Source organism: Cherax quadricarinatus, chromosome 85, assembly GCF_038502225.1.
Source record: "Cherax quadricarinatus isolate ZL_2023a chromosome 85, ASM3850222v1, whole genome shotgun sequence".
Classification (NCBI taxonomy): domain Eukaryota; kingdom Metazoa; phylum Arthropoda; class Malacostraca; order Decapoda; family Parastacidae; genus Cherax; species Cherax quadricarinatus.
The window spans coordinates 9,329,842-9,352,770 of record NC_091376.1 but is presented as its reverse complement, the minus strand read 5'-3'; the positions used below and the strand labels follow the sequence as shown (position 1 = coordinate 9,352,770).

General features: G+C 40.2%; 1 protein-coding gene across 6 annotated transcripts in view; it reads right to left on the bottom strand.

Annotated features, from left to right (window-relative positions):
• The window catches only part of LOC128703148 (serine-rich adhesin for platelets-like), a 154,376-nt gene that overhangs the window by 40,078 nt on the left and 91,369 nt on the right, over positions 1-22,929 (bottom strand). For all 6 annotated transcript variants that reach the window (XM_070103347.1, XM_070103348.1, XM_070103349.1 and 3 more), the window contains 2 exons: positions 2,740-2,860; positions 1,448-1,606 (listed from right to left, as the gene is read on the bottom strand). In XM_070103347.1, the coding sequence (XP_069959448.1) occupies positions 1,448-1,606; positions 2,740-2,860 (280 nt within the window). The remainder of the gene's footprint in view (positions 1-1,447; positions 1,607-2,739; positions 2,861-22,929) is intronic.

Genomic DNA, 22,929 nt, shown 5'->3' with positions numbered 1-22,929 from the left:
AATACTCTACCCATATACTGGGTATTATTTCTAATTTTCTTGTCTCTCTACAGAACTCTCTTCTGAGAGAAGTTAGTAACTTTAATAAGATACATGTAAAACAATGTATTAAGTATATTTTTCTTTCTGTCTGATAATCTGCATCTCTATTAACTCTTTCACTGTCTCATACACAGAACTACATGACTGACGACAGTGGTGCTCACATAAATATGTTTTAAGCACAGTTCCCTCAAATGAAGTAAATTGTGACCTAGATATGAGATAATGAGTCTGTGTGAATAGTGTACAGTGTAAAAAAAATCCTGCCACCATGAAGTTCAAGATGAAAAAAGCAAACCTCAGCTTTGTTTCATTTAAAATAGCAAATTTGAAATGTTTTTTTAGGGTGGTTTTATTAGCTATTTCTGAGTATCAATTGAAGAATGGAAGACATACTAGTAAAATAGAGATTTTGGTCAGTTCCAGAACTGCAAGTAGCCTGAGATAGCACTCAAAGTAGAAGAAATATTCAACTTTTGGTGGGTTTCCTGAGGAAGGGAAGAGCCCTCCTCCAGTCTGTTTAATGTTTTTTATTAAGTCTGCTTCAATTATGGTGATGGCCTAAACCACAACCAATCATTTTTTGCTATATTTTATTATCTGAGAAATATGGTAAAACACTGATTTTTTGTGATGAAAGATTCAAAATGAAGGGCAAATGTTGTCTAGGAGGGGCCTGGGAAAATGATTAATGAACAGAGCAATGCCTTCAGTGTTTATTCTGGTCTGTTTTTTAATTGGAATTTATTGAATTTTGTGTAAAACTGGCCAAATTGACTTCTGTGCACTTCATCGAGTTGTTCTGATAGTTGTATAGGCAGCTTTTTTGTACTTAATCAATAGAACAAAAGGCATACTAGTGAAATAGACAGGAATTTGGTTGAAATGAGGAATGGAATTGGTTTGCAATAGGAATCAAAGTGGGCAAAATTGTTGATGCATAAATTGTGCCTAGACCACCAACTTTGCACCTGCATAATTCTATAATTTTACATTTTTAGGTGAACAGGGACAGCAGATGCAAGGAAACAGGCCCAACATTTCCACCAGTACTGGGGATCGAACCCCAGACACTCAGTGTGTGAGTTTTGTTAGTATACATCATTGTAACTGATTTTTAAGGGCTCCCATGTAGACTAAATGACTAAATAAAATACAAACATGTTCTCCAAATTTATCAAACTTATGTAACATATATTACAAAAATAACTGAATAATTACATCTATAACTAAAGCACACAAAAAGAGGTTAACTACCATAAACAAATTTAACTTACTATTTAATCTTAGGAAGTTTAGGATACAATATTACCCTTAACATGCATCTTACTACACTTATAAAACCTAGTTTTATTATTCAACAATTCAAATGTCACAACCACAAAAAAATAAAAGGTTTACTGACCCTCAAGTTGGCATCGAATGGGTTAATAGTTTCCGCTGCCTGCAGAACTCTTCTGAGACGCAACAACATTGTCTTAAGTGCAGTAACATCCTGGCACATATAATGGTATGAGGTACGGTCAATGCACACACCACCACCTTCTACCTCCAATACACCACCCTAAAAAAGAAAACAATTTCTAGACCTTACACTAAAACTCTTAGTATATTTCTAATATATTTTTATTTTTTTCACTGTATGTAATGTGGAGGAAAATCACTGAAGCAGTTAAATTTTAAATATCTTATCAACTGTCTATAAATATTATTTTAACATTAATTAAATCACTGCTATTTATGTCTATCCAATGACTATCTGATGTGGGGGGGGGCCATCTATCTACATTTCTGAATACTTTTTCTACAGTTTAGTGTGTATGCCTTATCGATATATATTACAGGTCGGGCATCACTAATCCGGCAATCAGTTACCCAGTTCCATCAGTAATCTGGCACCAATTTTGGCTAGCATAATTTCAAATTTCATCATTATACTGACTTAGAAATTGTGCAAATGATTGTAAATCGACAGCAGCAGGTCAGTGGAGGAGAAAGCAGTGATGAAAATGAGGAAGATGTAGCAGAAAGTCTCTCTATTAATAGGTTAATTAAGTATATTCTAACCTAACACCTCTGTAATCCGGCAAACTCACTAATCTGGCACACTACAGGTCCCAACGATGCCAGATTAGTGATGGCCGACCTGTACTAGTTAATCAACATTTCTGTTCTTAATACTAGAATAAATTAATTCAACAAAAATCTATTAGAAAAATTACTTGCCTTTGGGAACAGCTGAAAATCAGGAAATGCACATTATCTACAATTCTAATACTCATGTAGCCTTTTAAACAATAACAACAATTCCCACATTCAAATTGTATACAGATTAAGTCAATGAAATACATGAGAAATATGATATGGCTATAGTTACCGACAAGTACTTGACAAAACCCGGTGATTATTTAAAACATGCATACAACCCATGTACATCATGGAATAAGTATTTCTAGTGCGAATTTTTGTTCTGCACTAAGGTTAGGTAAAATCTGGTAAGGTTACATAACTTACATAACAAACACAGTTATGTATACAGAGTGAGTGTTAGTGTATGTGCATAGGTGTGCATGTGTGAGATCACATACATGTATATATTTTTTTTTAACACCGAAGTCTTTCTTTCTAAATTTAGTAATCTATCTACTTCACACACACACACACAGTACGTATATACTTTACAACAATTAGAAGTACCTGGCGAGGCGGTCTCAGCACTGTAGGTCTTCTGGGATCTGGAGAGGCAATTTCAGATGAACTGCTCACCCTGGTACGAGATGTGCGCCCACCACAGCTGCTGCCATCTCTTGATACACATCTGAAAATATTCAAAGTACAGTACAGTATATTACGTTTGCTTTGACTTACTATGATGTGAAATGATAAGAGGCTTTTCAATACTATAATGACAGCAATAACATTGGGCAGCATGGGAAAATACTAACACCACATAATGATGATACAACTTATTTCGTTACAAAACCTTTTCCTATTTAAGGTATATGTAGTTAAAATATTGTAAATTTTGGGATGAGGCTTAATACCAAACACATTGGTGCTGGGCTATCGTGGAAACAACACAATAGCACTGAAAGAACATGCACACCTAGCAAGCCTGAGAATGAAGTTCTGAAAAATTAACAAAGAATTATTCATTAAATACAGTATGAAATGTCAACCCTATCAAAAGAGAATGCAACGCTGCCCTGCAACCAAAGATTCAACCCAAAGCTGAGGGAAGTAACCTATGAGAAAAGACTAGAACTTAATTTGATAATCTTGGAGAGAAGAAAGGCCAAGGAAGACATAACGTTGTACAAGATACCTAAATGACTTGATAGTGTCGACAGAAACAGTGGTTAGGAAGTGGAATAACTTAAACAAGCATGTGGAAGAAGCAAACACTACACAGTTTTAAACATGGGTAACATAGGGCCTTCATGCAGGAAACTAATACAATTGGTCTTAAAGTTAAAATGGGGAAGGGTAATGGCACTTGCAACCACAACCACATGGGTACAATTAGTCAAGTACTGTGTCTCAGAGTACATATACTGAGAGGTATCATTGTCTACCGTATACTGTGAGCATATTTTAATCTTTATCTTAGAGATTAAAGTATCCTTGACATAAGCGTCTAAATAAAATGTTACCTCAATGTCCCAAGTATAGCCGAGAGGTCTTAAATAAAGGTAAGACTGGGACCCTGGGAATACTGTAGTGATGGCACTCCCTCCCCCACCCAGGCAGGCGCGTGCGCTCAAGGTCTTCACTCACCCGGCAATCTCACGCACGCGCACACACCTCTATTTCTCATGTAGTATACTACCCTTACGGGTTTTGAGCTTTTCATGATTAAAATAACACCCACCCCGTCACTTTACAACCACAAAAAACTATGCGTATTTTCAGTCGCACGGCCAAATAAAGTCCCACATACCTCTCACCCCCACATTATATATATATATATATATACACACACACACACACACAGTGGACCCTCGACCAGCGATGGTATCGATTAACAATAAATCTGACTAGCGATACATTTTACCGCAAAAATTTTGCCTCGATTAGCGCTAAAAAACTCGACCAACACTATTCCTTCCGTCTGAGAGGCGTCCACTTCTGGCCAGTGTTTACAAGCCAGCCAGCCACCGCGGTCGCTTCCAAGCATACAATCGGAACATTTCATATTATCACAGCCTTTTTAGTGATTACACCTGCAAAATAAGTCACCATGGGCCCCAAGAAAGCTTCTAGTGCCAACCCTACAGCAAAAAGGGTGAGAATTACTATGGATATGAAGAAAGAGATCATTGCTAAGTATGAAAGTGGAGTGCATGTCTCCGAGCTGGCCAGGCTATACACAAAACACCAATCAACCATCGCTACTATTGTGGCCAAGAAAACGGCAATCAAGGAAGCTGTTCTTGCCAAAGGTGCAACTATGTTTTCGAAACTGAGATCGCAAGTGATAGAAGATGTTGAAAGACTGTTATTGGTATGGATAAACGAAAAACAGATAGCAGGAGATAGCATCTCTCAAGCGATCATATGTGAAAAGGCTAGGAAGTTGCATGATGATTTAATTAGAAAAATGCCAGCAACTAGTGGTGATGTGAGTGAATTTAAGGCCAGCAAAGGTTGGTTTGAGATATTTAAGAATCGTAGTGGCATACATAGTGTGATAAGGCATGGTGAGGCTGCCAGTTTGGACCAAAAAACAGCTGAAAAATATGTGCAGGAATTCAAGGAGTACATAGACAGTGAAGGACTGAAACCTGAACAAGTGTTTAATGGTGACACTGACAATGTTGTGAAACACGTTAGGAATGTCATAAAGGAACAGGAGGTACAGGCCTCTATGGGCAGATATGTTGTGCGGCAGAGGTCCAGTGACTCTCAAGCTGGTCCTAGTGGCATTAAAAGAAGGGAAGTAACCCCGAAAAAGGACTTGCCACCTCAAGTCCTAATGGAAGGGGATTCCCCTTCTAAACACTAAGACCATCAACACACTCCCCTCTTCCCATCCCATCAATCATCACCAGATCTTCAATAAAGGTAAGTGTCATGTAACTGTGCATGTCTTCTTCAGTTTGTGTGTATTAAAATTAATATTTCATGTGTTAATTTTTTTTTTTTTTCAATACTTTTGGGTGTCTTGCACGGATTAATTTGATTTCCATTATTTCTTATGGGGAAAATTAACTTGACTAACGATTATTTTGACTAACAATGAGCTCTCAGGAACGGATTAATAGCGTTAGTCGAGGGTCCACTGTATATATATGTATATATATATATATATATATATATATATATATATATATATATATATATATATATATATATATATATATATATATATATTTTTTTTTTATATTATCACACCGGCCGATTCCCACCAAGGCAGGGTGGCCCGAAAAAGAAAAACTTTCACCATCATTCACTCCATCACTGTCTTACCAGAAGGGTGCTTTACACTACAGTTTTTAAACTGCAACATTAACACCCCTCCTTCAGAGTGCAGGCACTGTACTTCCCATCTCCAGGACTCAAGTCCGGCCTGCCGGTTTCCCTGAATCCCTTCATAAATGTTACTTTGCTCACACTCCAACAGCACGTCAAGTATTAAAAACCATTTGTCTCCATTCACTCCTATCAAACACGCTCACGCATGCCTGCTGGAAGTCCAAGCCCCTCGCACACAAAACCTCCTTTACCCCCTCCCTCCAACCCTTCCTAGGCCGACCCCTACCCCGCCTTCCTTCCACTACAGACTGATACACTCTTGAAGTCATTCTGTTTCGCTCCATTCTCTCTACATGTCCGAACCACCTCAACAACCCTTCCTCAGCCCTCTGGACAACAGTTTTGGTAATCCCGCACCTCCTCCTAACTTCCAAACTACGAATTCTCTGCATTATATTCACACAGAGAATTCGTTATAGCAGGGATATGCTAAAGTTTTATATCTCAAAACACGAGTTTAGCAAAATTCCTAACGAATCCATGCACTGGTTATAGGAAACTTGGTTTGAAGTTTAGTTTCTCTTGATTATCTGCAGGAGGAGGGGAGGGGGAGTGTGGTGGTGGTGGCGTAGTAGTGATGGTGGGCCAGTGGATTATTATTATCATGGGGGAGCGCTAAACCCATAGGATTATACAGCGCATGTGGGGGGGATGGAGGGCATTCAGGCTCAATTCAGGGAACTGGGGCACACATCCAATTCCCTAGATCAAGAGCCCCTCACCAGTATCAAGGAACCTCCCTTGAGGGGATGTGGAGCAGTGGAGTGTTAAAGAGTATGTGGTGAAGATGTGGACTGTGAAGGAAAGTAGTGGTGGAGCAGTGACGTGTTGAGGAGCCTGTGTTGAAGAGTGGCGTGAATGGTACTTCCGGTGGCCCCCCTAGCATGGAGGGAGGACCAGCAGGTGTTACTGCACTAGTGCCACCAACCCCCCCTCCCTCCGCTAACGAACAGGCAAACACTCATAACTTTTGTTCCCAAAATGTAGCTAGCACAATGTGGATGTACCTAATTTGGCTAAATTAAAAAAAAAAATGTTACGCACACATTCATGTAAGTTACATTTTCATTACAATGATACTAAGCTGCTCTAGACATCCTCATCTACTTACAGTTTTTAAAGAATTATAGTATAAATATTTTTCATATATGGTGCCAGAAGAGGCAGAAAAAATTTGGCATAAATGTAACCACAAGTAACAATAAAATATATGATCACATAAAAGATCTACCTTTACTATACAAATGTATTTTTTTCCAACTAGCTTCAGGTACTTGCCAATGATGTAGATTTGTTAGCCAACCTCCCAAAGTATGCAATGCTTCACGTGTCAGCATAGTTGCTGATCGCCTATATATGTATATGTTATCTGAGTATCATAGTACCATCTATATGTTTTACATAGTTGACTCCTTGTTAGGCTCAGTGACTAGCTTGTGTGACGTCACGTGATCCCGCATGAGAGCGCTGCGCATCCGGCCTCCCTCTCAGTTCTCCACACTTAGGTCTACAGGCAATATATGCAGGCTAGGCCTCTCCCTCTCACACTCTAATATAAGTGTAACCATCACATCTCCACGAACCCTCCCGACACACAGCTTTTGTAGGATTTCTCATCATTTTTCATTGTAGGGAAATACTGTTAACTACGTTATGATATACATCCTGAGTTTATCACATAACTAGACTATGTTCGCGCAGTGACACCCTATATATATATATATATATATATATATATATATATATATATATATATATATATATATATATATATATATATATATAGGCTGACCAATAATAATAATCTTCATTTCTACAAGAACATGATACAACTTACATAAACCTAGCTGACATCACTGGCATGCTATACAGAAAACCACTGGTTATGTACAAGAATGGTATACAATACCGACAAGATAACCTTCACGACTACGACGACTACTACTACAACTAACCCATCTCTTTGGGTAGGACCTACTTCCACTGGGGAATCCCGCCTACCAGTGACTATGCCCTGTCTGCTACACGTTCTCTTTCCACCTGACGATAGTATAAAGCGCCAGGCTCCTTGCTTCTGCTTCAGAATCTCTACAACTACAGTGCTCTTCGCACGAACTCCAAGGTTGAGGGACTGATTACTTCATTTTCTGTATATAGTTCTGCTGTCTTCAAGTTATGTCCTGGAATTTGTATTGATAAAGCCACTGGATGGCGAAACGTCTACAATAAAGATACCCAGATGTTGCACATGTCTCTTAATTTCACCACTGGTTATGCATAACATTTCTGGCAACTTGCTGTAGGATAATCTTGTCCACCAGGATGCGACCCACCTAGTTACTGCTAGGTGAACACGGGCAGCACATGTAAGGAAACATGCCCAACGTTTCACTCGTGCCGGGAATCGATCCCGGACTTTAGTGTGATAGTTTGAGGATGCTACCAACCACCCACGGAGACAGCAAAACCTTAATGCCGGCGATATTTACTAATACGTGTAAATGTGTTAGCATTAGCCCAATGGTGGGGGTGCGGCAAGAAGCAACTATTCTTGGGAGCGGTCTGTGTTACAAGTGCGACTATTTTGTATACTACGCCTTAGGACATAATCACAGTTTTACCATGTGGCATAAACAATCTAGGTGCCGCAGACCATCAGTTAAGACAGCCTGGGCTATGAAAAATGAAAAGCAGAGCTATACAAGATAATGCATGACACGGAAAAAATAAAACTGAGACTACGGTAAGTAAATTGCTAGGCTTCTATCAAGACCCACAGCACACACTTGCCGTTTTGCTCAACACAACTTATCTAATATCCACCTCTCATATATACTATACACTTATACTACTATTTTATAAAGAATTAATTTAATTCAATAAAACTTTAATTTAATTCAATAAAATTTTAATTTAATTCAATAAAACTTATCTCACGTCCACTTCTCGTCTATACCACATTTTAAACAATTTCCCTTTATGAAAAATTAATTTAGCTTTGTATACAACTTACCTCATCTCCACTTCTCGCTTCCATTGAAAAAAAGTACTACCATTTTATGTAGACATAATTTCAACGAAATTGAGATAATCACACATACGGTTGTTGCAAAAATATTTTCCTAATCAACCCAAGTCTTACACTAGGGATGCCAACAAAACAGAAATTCCTTCTAATGCCATCATCGTTGAGCAAAGTTCTCTGACGTATATAATAATTTAAGCTTAGAACACTACAAAAACAAGTGTATAATAGAGTAGTGTATGGGTGACATGCACTTACCTGTCCTTCATATTGAGAGCGCAGCAAAAGTAAGGGATGGAGAGCAGTCCTGGACACCACATGGACGAGACGATGGCGTCCCTGCACCACACTACCACACTACTGGTGGCCTCACGCCACTTAGCGTTCCTCTCGTCACACTCCACCTTGCTGGCCTAACACACTATCACGACAACCATAAATTTGCCCACAGTGTCAAGGGGCAGCCAGCACATTGTTCACCACTCGCACACACTTCACACCACTATAACACCAGTCAATACTAAAAACGTTGCACAAAGTTCATCTCACATTTCCCTCGGAGGCGGAATTTTTTCCAGATATATCTATAGATACTTTTCAGCCACAAGTAATGTCTGTTAGCAATTTGCCATTTTCAATCTTAAATTCATTGCCAAAAGTTCAAAACGTATGAAAATATAAACGATATTCGTCTCTGCAACATTATCAAAATGATGTGTAAATTAAAACAGTATATAAAAGTTAAACAGGGCTGAGTCACTAAGAATGTGCAGGCAGTTTCCTGTTGACAAGAGTAACCGCTATCTCCTCCCTGCTCCCAAGACTTGACCATCTTATCCTAATCGTGCATTTTTACTTCATCCACCCACTAGAACACGCAACCCAGCATTCTACATTAACTGCCTTTGAAGCTGCCGTAGCTGCTGAACCCATAGTTAAATACCTGATGAACACTTCTGTCGGGTGTAGTCATTTTTTGTAAGGGTAAATTGGGGATTTGTGATTTAACTCATTTTGTGTACCTTTTAATATAATTTCCACCTTGTATTGTAATGTTTTAAATAAAATATAAAAAAAAGATGATATTCTCATAGCCCTACTCTAATATTCCGTCTCAGGCTGACATGTAATTGTCACATAACCATAAACACAAGAGATCTTGTGCCTCAACATGAAAAAGCACAGAATTGTGTGAAAAAATACACATTTACACAAGATATATAAATATATACAGGCTTAGATGAGGGAGCATTATATTCCACACTAACCATGGTATCAGTGTGCCAGGCAAGTTAAATCTAGTGATGCTGCCAAGACTGCTGGCTGCTGCGGGGTACAGGGCAAGAATGTAGGTTGCAACACGTACAACTGTCGAGATCCGTCTCACATGAGATGCCTACGGTGGGTCTTTTTCCGCCGACACCTGTGACATACACGAGGGCTTGCCTACTCTCTTTGGTTATGCGTCTCACACACTATGGATCATCTAACTCCCCATCACTCCATTGTCACCTTTTCCCCCGCCCCCTCCACGCATCAACTGCACTTACACCTGCACAACAAAATAATGCCAAAATACAAATAGAGTTGTACACACGAACCACGATATATGAAGGGTGCTATTTCAATGCTGGCCAGTGTAAGTGAAGGAATTAAAATTGAAAACGAACTTTCGAAAAGAAATCTATTGGTATCTACAAGCATTCAACGTGCTTAAGTAACCCTTTTCTTAATAGTAACACTTTCATCATGCCCCAACATTGCTGCTGTCTTGTGTCTCAGCCTGGGCAAACACTGCAAAACAAAGGATTATATTCAAGCATCGTTTCCCGGGAATGTGAACCAACACTTCAGGGTTAAGATAACACAAGATCTAGTCAAAAACCACACAAGCGTTATGCTTCAATGCACAAGATACCCACACCATGCATAAACGCCTGCACATGATACCCACACCATGCACAAACGCCTGCACAAGATACCCACACCATGCACGAAAGACGAAAAATAAACCTTCGATTCGAGGCCCACTACTTACTTCACCTAGCTGCAGCAGCTTGCAGCGACACCCTCGCCCCGTCACGATTTCTTGTTCCCTATCCTGGTCCATCTGCCTTACGTCAGCAGCTTCCCCGAGATCCCTCTCCCAGCTAAATCTAAGTGTGTATAAAAATAACTCGCTCACCTTACATCTGCACACCTATTAACGCACCAGGAAGTCTTGTCACCTCCACGGTTTACTTGCACGCCACCCTCTCATATTAATATCCAGTGCTGACGCCTTATCCGTATGCATTACAAATAGATAGATATAACTTAGAAATCCCATAGTTCATTTGATATGGCAATAAGATCATTTTGAATATTATAGTTCAACTATTGACAGTGACGCATCTAAAAAGACCCTCACCCACATACAACAAGTTTTATGATTTTGTCCCAAGGAAAGATTCCTGGGCAGTGCCGCTTAACCATACCCACAATACATATCCAAAATAGCTGACATACCACTGGTAATCAACTCCATCCCTTACTATATTAAAGTTAAAAATTTAAGTCTCTTACGGCCTCTTGTCTTAAGTCATGTTAAGGTAATGAATGAACTGTGTTTTTTGGTCGATGAGCGAGCCATGAAAAATATCCCCGTATCTTATAAACACGCAAAAGGAAGAGTACACAGTGCGCCATAAGTTTTGAATGGAGCTAAATACTAGCACTGAAGTCTGTCAGAAAAGGAATCCATAAGTTACTGCATGGAAACTAATATCCCAATTCCTTCAATAAAATTAGCAAATGAGCACCAACCCAGTCCATAACCAATCTGAACCTTCTACTAAGATAACACCATTTTTAAAGTTTAAAGCTAGTCAAGAGAGGCATTCTCTAGTTATCACACAGACCAACATCCCTAAAATACACAAGCCCTAAGTTGAAGCCGCTCATTAGTTGCATTTTCAAGGTATCAGAACTGAATGTTTGAAGCCATTTACAGGAGGCATTCACAGATTACCACATGAATTACCAATATTTTCATTTTCCTAATTTACTAAATATAATTTACAAATCAATCCAAAATTTCCTCTAAGGACTGAAGCTGACCAGAAGAGTGATTCTGCGGTTACTGCACAGAAGTCAATTTATCAAACTGGCAAATAAAAACTTGCATAACCCAAAATTATTCCGCGGCTTTCTTGGAGACGAAAATACTAGTGGTAAAAATTTAAAACTGACCAGACTCCAATAATCGAAGTTTATTATGCTAGTAAAATCGCAAATTTGCACTTTATGAAGAATGAGATACTTGTGCAACATTTGGTAATCTTTATCGAGAAAAAGTTTGCCGCTCAGTGGCCTCTTTAGTCCAATACAGAGAAGAACGGTGAAAGATGAGGAGAAAGAGGTAATCATTCCCTAAGCTTGGAATCGATGTGTTCAATCCATCAGTCTTGAGAAAAGTACAGCATATGCTCAAAGTGCCTTACATATATTGCAATCAGGTGAGTAGAAGCAGGAGGAGGCGGCGTCACCATTGGACACATCCACTAGTGTAAGTAGTTACGCCTGTCTGTAGGTTAGGCAAGCGTAGAGGAATTCCCTGTATCAAGATCCCAAGATGCTGCAGTGTCTGACAGATTCCCAAATGTTACACAAGCGTCTCATTCTCAATTTGACGGTTTTCTAAACTATTGCATCACAAATTTGCACTTGCAGGCCCACACCGAAAAGGTGTCACCCTTCTCTTAAGATGCATCAACCATTAAAAACAAACTGTTCAAGTTACTGGTGGAGAAAATACCATTTTAAAAAATAAAACTGACAAATTAGTACCTACGCATAATAACAACAATCACAACTTTCTTCTAATTAGAATATACCAGTGTTGAAAGTCAGAAACCTATCATAAACTATCTCAAGTTATCACGCCGAAATCAAAATTCAGAATTGCTTAAATAAATTGATCAGAAGGTGCCTGTACACACGCACATGCCAGAAAGCCGCATGATTCTGTCCATATTTACAGTGCACAAGTTTGAACATTTAAAACTGATTGGATGCAGCGTTCTCATATTACAAACGAAAACCTCGGAGGATAAATCAGGAAATGGCAAGTCCTAAAACTCACAGGCCAATGCGTTAACCACTCAGCCAGCTGGCCCTAATAAGATACCTAATTAGATACACTTCGCCCACCATGAATGACTGGGTATGGCTTAAGCGTCGCCTTACATATCAGGGAGTAGGACTTAGTTGGAAGAAAGAGCTGTTTTATCTGGCACCAGCCCAGGGTAACTCGTTCTCCAAATACACCGTTCATTTTAAGTTCACAACGATCAAAGAAGACTAACATTTAATATAAGTTGTTTTGGGTTAATTTAACCTAAATTATCTTAAATTTACATAGTTTACCATCAATAACCAAAATGCATAAACAGGGCAGCAACGTTTGACATCGAGAGTGACAATGGGTTCCTTATTTCGTTTTACGGTAGGCTGATATACAAGAAGCTGCTTAATCTGATACCAGACCAGACCACAACCATACACAACGTACCCTATGCTCTTCCTCTCCTTGCAATAAAACATGTTACTGAACAACGTTACAGAAAATTTGAAACAAAATATACGTTTTAAGTTTCCCCTTACAGCAGTTGGTTAGCTTTTTATTACTGTTCATTAGAAACAAAGTTTTTCAGGTGGCGTGTAGACTAACCTTAACCTCTGTAGGAGGGTAACCACAGTATTCCCGGCTGTTACACTGTAGTGTGTGACCACACTCAAGGCTTTCCTTACCAACATAACTATATTACCAATGTTCCTACATACAAGTGTCATTTATTTATACTCCGTCAGCACATTTCAGTAGCGGTAATGGCAAAGGTTTACTAAATCTTGGTGAGAAAGCGCACATAATTATACAGGGACAAACAAACCAGAACAATATACACCCCAACACTCTCTACCACAAACACCTTTGAAAAGGGAATCTTGACGCTAATGAAAGGCTCTTAATCAAATGAGCTTCGAGTTTTTTTTTTTTTTAACTCCAGAAGTCCTGCCCTGGGCCAGGCTCGTATTCTCAATCAGGATGTTGCTGTGGTGGCCCGCTGGCTCACATAGCCATCACAGCCTGGTTGATCTGGCACCTGGTGAAGATATTTGTCCAGTTTCCTCTTGAAGACTTCTGCGCTTGTCCCAGCAGTGTTTCTGATATCTTCTGGTAAGATGTTGAACAATCTGGGCCCAGATTGTGCAGATTTTGGACTAGGCCCTTGAGTACTTTCCAAGTATATATTATCATGCATCTCTCCTCCGTTCCTGCGGGTGCATATTTGGGACTTTGAGACATTTTCAGTAATTTAAATGCTGTACTGACCAGCTCTGAACTCCCCCATCCCTACCCTGAACGGAGCCATCAGTGCTGAACAATACTCTAAAACAGAGACCACAAGCTCACATTCCCCAGGCGCTGTACGTCAACCACAAATTGTAGTCTCACTATATATATGATGTCCGTGTATTACGGTTATTGCAAATTCACTGACGACAGTATAAGAGTTATATTTTGTCACTGCCTTGGGGGTTGAGAAGAGTAAAAGGTTGCACTAGGTCGCAGTTGACGACTGTTCTAGCCTTTCAAAGACCAGTATGTGGTATATTACAGATATATTATTATATTATTTTCCTTATTGTCGACCTCAGTTATAGTGGTTAACACTACTGGCTTGTTTTAGTTTCCCTCTGACAGGACAGTGATAGAGTAAATGATGAAAATGTTTCTTCTTTCTCGGGTCACCCTACCTCGGTATGTTAAAAAAAAAAAATCACTATCTCAGCCGACATGAGAAGGATTCGAACCCATACTCCTCATAAACTAGCCAGGGTGAACCGTAGTGTGTAGTTTTATGAGACTACTTTCATCTTCCCTCACAGCATGCTGTCCGCCATCACGAGAAATATTTTAGGATGCTACTGTCACCATCACCACGGCGACTACAACCACACAATCACAATAACATTCATCACCACAACTACAACCACCACGATAACTATCACCAGCATATAATGTATAACCACCACCATCGCCAACATGACGACACACAACACAACGTGAAGGATATTAAACACGTAAGGTTTCCACATCATTAAGAGGATCATCGTATGGTAGTAGGCGTCCACACGCCCACCCAGGCATGTCCTGGCACGTATTATATTCACCTGCTTCTACTTCCTCAGTGTTACTCTTCCTCCCTCCCTCCCTTCCTTCCTTCCCTTCCTCCCTCTAGCTCTTCCGCCTCATTATTTCACTCATCCCTCTATCTCCCACTCCCTCACGACCCTGTCTCCACCTCCATCACTGCCACTGTTCGATGCGATGCATTCTTGAGTTATCGCACAGAATCAAACTATGAACATTACATGTGTTAGTAGACCGGTAAATATGCACTTACACAAGTTAAACATAAAATGTTGGCGAAATATTTCCAGAATAAAGATACCCAAATGTTGCACAAGTGTTTCATTTATCAATGTGTTGATGTGCTAAAGTATTTTTAAGGAAAAAATATACCGTTTTAAAAATAAAATTGACATTGACATTTTCACACTCCAATAATAATTTCAACCTTTATTTTTTAAGGAAAAAATACAATTTTGTAATAAAAATGATTGAGTGGCACGTCACACTAGTAATAACCACCAACCTTCTTCCAAGAAGGATACTCCTGTTGGGAAACTTTGAAGACAATTATGAAGTTATCATATGGAAACCAAAATAGGGAATGGTTTGTATAAAATTAATCAGAGGCCACCTGCACATACCAACAGTTCCACGAACCTTCCCTTAGTTATAAATGCCCTGCGTAACAAGGGACTTTCTTTATAATATGTCACTGATTCAGCTACGGTCTGTATAAGCTGTATCATGTATTTGTAGAAATAAAGATTATTATTATTGTGTATGGGTCAGTGGACAGATGTGAATAGACACCTGGACTGTTAAGTGTGGGTCAGGGGTGTTTGTGTGTGGGGGGAAGGGGGGACCACGAGCCACGGGACAAAAAAGAAAAATTGTGGTTTTCCTTGAGCAAGCAGCCCACCGCCCACTACCATGGGCACGCCTCACCTTGCAGAGTAGAGCGCCATCAGGAATCTCAACAATCATAACATGGTTACAAATTTGTACGTGTTCACCTTCTTCAACTGAGAAAGCGGGAGTCAAGCACGGGGAAAAAAATTAACTTCCAATTGAATGTGAGGAAGACTAGACTAATATGAAAGTAGCAGGTGAGATGTTGGCCTCAAAACATAGCGGAGACGACCTGGTGTACTAGAAACCTCAACGGGATGTGGCGCACCTTTCACCGCCCGACCTTGCTTGACCTTATATTACCAACATTCACTCCGGCCTTTTAAACTTGCACCTGCCAAATCCACAATGGCACCTCATCTTTGATAAATAAATAATACAAAATAAACACCGGGTGATGCTGGAGACAGTTCCAACATTGACCCTGTATTATAATTTAAGTCAATGCATAAGTGGCAATTGTTTAGGGACACTAACAATGTGACATCAACAATCTGCCACTGCTATTCACCACTGCACAGCTCTCAATCTTTCAGTACATTTATAAATACAATCTCAACACAGAAAAACATCTTCACTTGGTATCCACAAAGGGGTACCTTAAGTGTTTGCCTAATAGTTTCCCCTTCCTCCAAGGTTTTCCTTTACAACTTATAAGATCACATCTGTTCAGCTTCACCTTTCCTAAATAAACGCTGTTTTTTTTCTGGAACGTTTAAGCAAGTACTGGCATGATGGATGCCCTCTGGTGAATTTTATATAAACTATTCCGGATTTAGTTTTTGCGTGATAAATGGAGAGTCTCAAACTTTCAACAGTGATATATTTACAAAAAGGTTGCCAGTGTTATTGGTGCATAAGCGCCCATTCTATTTTTAAAACGGTATAGCCAACTTGAAAAAGTTAACAATTAATTAATGGACAGCATCAACAATTTAACAGAAACGTCTACAGAGGAAAAACGTAAAAGAAAAGAATGCGAAGGGAGTTCTCGTGATTATTCCAATTGTAAAAACGAAGAAATCAAAATTTGAGTAAAATATATCGAGAATGAGTCTTATAAACGTCTTGAATCTTTAATGACTGATGTATCATCATACCCTGACACTTTAAGAGGTGTAGGTGCAAATTTACCAGTTTTCTAATATAGCTAATAAAGGAATCTGTGCGATAACTTGAGAATGCATCCTCTGGTAGGCTTTAAACTTTTAGTGCTTTCTCAAAGAAAGCTTCACAAATATTTTGGGTTGAGTAAGTTTTAATTTAAAAATTAATTAAAGAAATTGGCTTGTTTAGTAACTACAGAATGACATTTCGGATCGATTTCAAACTTTCAACATGGATAACTTCTGAGCGGCTTCAAACTTACAGTGCTGATGTATTTTGATCCTTCTACTAGAGCGAGTTTCTCCTAATTGGCTTCAAATCTTCAATGCTAATCTTTAATTAACCGCATTAGAATGTTACGTCGCACCTTGTGCACTGAGGCAAAGGTCGCTAGGCTGTAGGACATAGGAACACCTTTCTGAGATCACACAGCGACTGAAACATCAAATTCTTGTAGATTGTTGTCTTAGCACATAATGAGGGACTAGTTAGTGCAACAATACCATGAATATTGTTACCAATAACCAGGTTGGTGGCTGGGAGCGAACACTGCTCTAAACTAGTACCAGAAGCGTTCCAAGGATTTTTGTTCATCGTGAAACACTAAAACCTTGTGGGGGGTCATTCTGTGAAAAGAGTGGTGGAGGCTTGATCCACCGTCTGTTAAATGCGACACCAACACGACACTTAATTAACTGTACAGATTAATGACTGCTGTTCACAGAGTGCATCAGACAGAAAGGAAAGACTTATCCAGGAAGCTGACAGCAGGTGACAGCGGTACTTAATGTGTGTGTACGGTGTCAGGGGTCGGAGGTGTGCCAACCAGCTAGAGAAAACGGCTCAGGAAGCTGGAAGCGTGGAAGGGGTGGGGGGACATCCATGACCCTCATCAACTCTCCCAGGGGGGAGAAACATCCATGACCCTCATCAACTCTCCCAGGGGGGGAGAAACATCCATGACCCTCATCAATTCTGCCAAGGGGGAGAAACATCCATGACCCTCATCAACTCTCCCAGGGGGGAGAAACATCCATGACCCTCATCAACTCTCCCAGGGGGGAGAAACATCCATGACCCTCATCAACTCTCCCAGGGGGGAGAAACATCCATGACCCTCATCAACTCTCCCAGGGGGGAACATCCATGACCCTCATCAATTCTGTCAAGGGGGAGAAACATCCATGACCCTCATCAACTCTCCCAGGGGGGGGAGAAACATCCATGACCCTCATCAACTCTCCCAGGGGGGAGAAACATCCATGACCCTCATCAACTCTCCCAGAGGGGAGAAACATCCATGACCCTCATCAACTCTCCCAAGGGGGGAGAAACATCCATGACCCTCATCAACTCTCCCAGGGGGGAGAAACATCCATGACCCTCATCAAATCTCCCAGGGGGGAGAAACATCCATGACCCTCATCAACTCTCCCAGGGGGGAGAAACATCCATGACCCTCATCAACTCTCCCAGGGGGGAGAAACATCCATGACCCTCATCAAATCTCCCAGGGGGAGAAACATCCATGACCCTCATCAAATCTCCCAGGGGGGGGAGAAACATCCATGACCCTCATCAAATCTCCCAGGGGGGGAGAAACATCCATGACCCTCATCAAATCTCCCAGGGGGGGGGGAGAAACATCCATGACCCTCATCAAATCTCCCAGGGGGGGAGAAACATCCATGACCCTCATCAACTCTCCCAGGGGGGAGAAACATCCATGACCCTCATCAAATCTCCCAGGGGGGGGAGAAACCTCCATGTCCCTCATCAAATCTCCCAGGGGGGGGAGAAACATCCATGACCCTCATCAATTCTCCCACACACACACACACACACACTCAACTATGGTACCAAAAACTAAAATCAAATAATTTTAGAATTATAACACCAGGGGCGTGTTTTACTGGACACCCACCCGGTAAGTAAACATACCGCCCTAATGACAGTGCATTTCAGCCTACATAGCTCACATGCCACTAGCGATTTCAAATGAATCTGCTAGTAGTTTACACTGAAATTAATGTAGTTTACCCCTATGTTTCGTTTGGCTTTCTATCATTCTATCGTTGTTGTGTAGGTCAATAACCACTTGAGTCACGACGGACTGAACACTTACTCTCCCTACTGGTATATTCTTATTAATTTTAACGTTTGTTTTCATCTTTCGACAATGCAAATTGTATTGTCAACGAAAGGAAGGGGGTGTCAGCAAGAGGAGGGTGACATGGGGTTGGGATGAAATACAACGGTTGAGTGGAAGGGGGGGGGTGGAGGTTAGTGCCCTTCACCCCATCACCTCCAGGATCAGAGGGCAGACGTTGCTCTCCACCCCTCGTATAAATACGCCTCCCAGCATTGTGCTAGACCCAGGGACACGAGGTGTCTTCAACGCAGAAACAATGTATGAATAGCCAGTAACCGACACACTAAAACTGTCAAACACATGTAGCACAGTCAACTGTTTTTATTGCACAATTTTTTGCCCTGAGAGAGAGAGAAAGAGAGCGACATTTTACAAATTACTAAAGATATAGTGAACAATGAACATTGTCAAGAGAGCTGTTATGGTATAAATTACTCAATGTTATGCTCAATAATAGCCACTCACATGGAGACAGAAACCTAGAAGACTAATTGATCTGTAAATTTCGACCATCTGCTGGGGTCCTCTTCAGCAGAAGAGTGCCCCAGAAGGGGTCGAAATATATAGACCAATTAATCTAAGTTTCTGTCTCTATGTGGGCTATTATTGAGTACTGACAAGTGTTCATTACACTTTAGTGTTATTCACTCAGTGATATACTGACCATTTATCCAGACGCGAAAGAAAATTTACCAATGGCGATGACCCCCGGAACACCCTCACACCCTCCAGGTAGATTCCAGGTATTACAGTACAAATCGAAACAGGTTCGGGTAGTATTCTAATCACAATTCCAAACTATTAAGTTATACAATATTCTATGCACAATTTCAAACCGCGAAGTACGACAATCTCATAATTAGGACAATATTCTAAGCTGCTCGGGTTTGAACCTAAAAATGTCTAAACTGGGAAAAGCTTTTTCCCTGACGAATAAAATAACCCCAAAGACGTTTTTCCCCTCAGAAATTTAGCCATGTCATGGGCGGATACATGAATTGGCTGCACTTTCCAAAGAGACAAGTAAGGTTACTGGGGCAAGGATTTGCCTAGATCGTTCATGCAAGGAAGCAGCGCAAGAGGAGAGTTTCACCCTCACTCGGCTTTCTCTCCAAGCCTCATTCATCACCATTAATTCAACACCAACCATGCTACTAATATACCTCGCCAGGTGAGGGAGATAAGACGGAGGAAGACAGAGAAGAGTGAGATGAGGAAGTGTGAAGGAGGGAAGTGTGAAAAAGGAAAAAGTGAAGGAGGGAAGAGAATGAAAGATGGAAGAATGTGAAGGAAGAAATGTGTGAAGAAAGAAGAGTAAGGAAGCTGGAGTATAAAAAGGAAGAGACGAGAGAGGAAGGGAGAGATGGAAGAGGGGGAGAGTGAGTGGGGAAGGGAGGGAGGGAGCAAAATAGAATTGGCACCACAATATTAGGTTGTAGATGAGGAGTGTGGAAGATGTTAAGACTGGTGTGTATGATGTAACATGTTATGAGTGGTGGTGAGGGCGTGTGTAGTGTTCACTGTAGTGTTCACTGTTACGCTTCACCTTCTTATCCCACCATCATCACCGCCATCCGGGGGGCACAAGCGATGCTAACACATCACATTCCTCACCAATATACAGTTCCATCTAACTGTTTTTCTCGCGTACTGCTTGCTAAACAGCACACCTTTGAAGAATGAATATATATATAAGAACATAAGAACATAAGAAAGGAGGAACACTGCAGCAGGCCTGTTGGCCCATACTAGGCAGGTCCTTTACAATTCATCCCACTAACAAACATTTGACCAACCCAATTTTCAATGCCACCCAAGAAACAAGCTCCGATGTGCAAGTCCCACTCAAGTCCAACCCCTCCCACTCGTGTACTTATCCAACCTAAATTTGAAACTACCCAAAGTCCTAGCCTCAATAACCCAACTAGGTAGACTGTTCCACTCATCAACTACCCTATTTCCAAACCAATACTTTCCTATGTCCTTTCATCTAAACTTATCTAATTTAAATCCATTACTGCGGGTTCTCTCTTGGAGAGATATCCTCAAGACCTTGTTAATATCCCCTTTATTAATACCTATCTTCCACTTATACACTTCGATCAGGTCTCCCCTCATTCTTCGTCTAACAAGTGAATGTAACTTAAGAGTCTTCAATCTTTCTTCATAAGGAAGATTTCTAATGCTATGTATTAATTTAGTCATCCTACGCTGAATGTTTTCTAACGAATTTATGTCCATTCTGTAATATGGAGACCAGAATTGAGCTGCATAATCTAGGTGAGGCCTTACTAATGATGTATAAAGCTGCAGTATGACCTCTGGACTTCTGTTGCTTACACTTCTTGATATAAATCCCAGTAATCTATTTGCCTTATTACGTACGCTTAGGCATTGCTGTCTTGGTTTAAGGCTGCTGCTTACCATAACTCCCAAGTCCTTTTCGCAATCTGTATGGCTAAGTTCTACATTATTTAACTTATAAGTACTAGGGTTATGGACACTCCCGAGCTTCAGAACCTTGCATTTATCTACATTGAACTGCATCTGCCACTTTTCTGACCAAGAGTAGAGTTTGTCTAAATCCTCCTGAAGTTCCCTAACATCTACGTTTGAATCAATTATCCTACCTATCTTCGTGTCATCGGCGAATTTGCTCATATCACTAGTAATTCCTCCATCAAGATCATTGATATATATTATAAACAACAACGGGCCCAAGACTGATCCCTGTGGAACGCCACTTGTTACTGATCCCCACTCGGATTTAACCCCGTTTATGGACACTCTCTGCTTCCTGTCTGTGAGCCATGATTCGATCCACGAGAGCACTCTTCCCCCAATGCCATGAGCTGCTACTTTCTTCAACAGTCTTTGGTGCGGAACTCTATCAAATGCCTTACTAAAATCTAAGTAAATAATATCAAATTCTTTATCGTGGTCAACAGCCTCAAAAGCTTTATTGAAGAAAGTTAATAAATTAGTTAGACAAGACCGGCCTCTTGTGAATCCATGCTGAGTATCATTAATCAAGCTATGCTTATCGAGATGGCTTCTTATAATTTGAGCTATAATTGACTCTAGTAATTTGCCTACAATTGAGGTCATGCTTATTGGGCGGTAATTTGACGGTAACGACTTGTCCCCTGTTTTAAAAATAGGAATTACATTAGCCATCTTCCACATATCAGACACTACACCTGTTTGAAGAGATAAATTAAAAATATTAGTTAATGGTTCACAGACTTCCATTTTGCATTCCTTTAGAACCCTTCAAAAAACCTCATCAGGACCCGGTGACTTATTTTGCTTCAATTGGTCTATCTGCTTCACAACCATTTCACTAGTGACTGTGATGTTACATAATTTATCTTCTTCTGGCCCACTATAAAAATTAATTACCGGAATATTATTAGTGTCTTCCTGTGTAAAAACCGAGAGAAAATAATTATTTAAAATCGAGCACATTTCATTCTCTTTGTCAGTAAGATGCCCATAGTTATTTTTAAGGGGACCTATCTTATCTCTGACTTTTGTTCTATATACCTGGAAAAAACGTTTTGGGCTAGTTTTAGAATCCCTAGCAACTTTAATTTCATGGTCCCTTTTAGCTTTTCTTATCCCCTTTTTAATGACCCTCTTAATGTCAATATACTGATTCATAAGATGACCCTCGCCTCTTTTGATACGCCTATAAATTCCTTTATGCCCTAGTAGATATTTCAGCCTAGTATTCATCCATTTTGGGTCATTTCTATTTGATCTAATTTCTTTATAAGGGATAAACGTTCTTTGAGCAGCATGTATTGTGTTCAGAAAACTGTCATATTGATAGCTCTCTTCGTTACCCCAGTCAACAGATGATAAGTGTTCTCTAAGCCCATCGTAATCTGCTAAGCGAAAATCTGGGACTCTTACTGAGTTATCCCTACTATCATACTTCCATTCAATTCTAAATGTAATTGATTTGTGGTCGCTAGC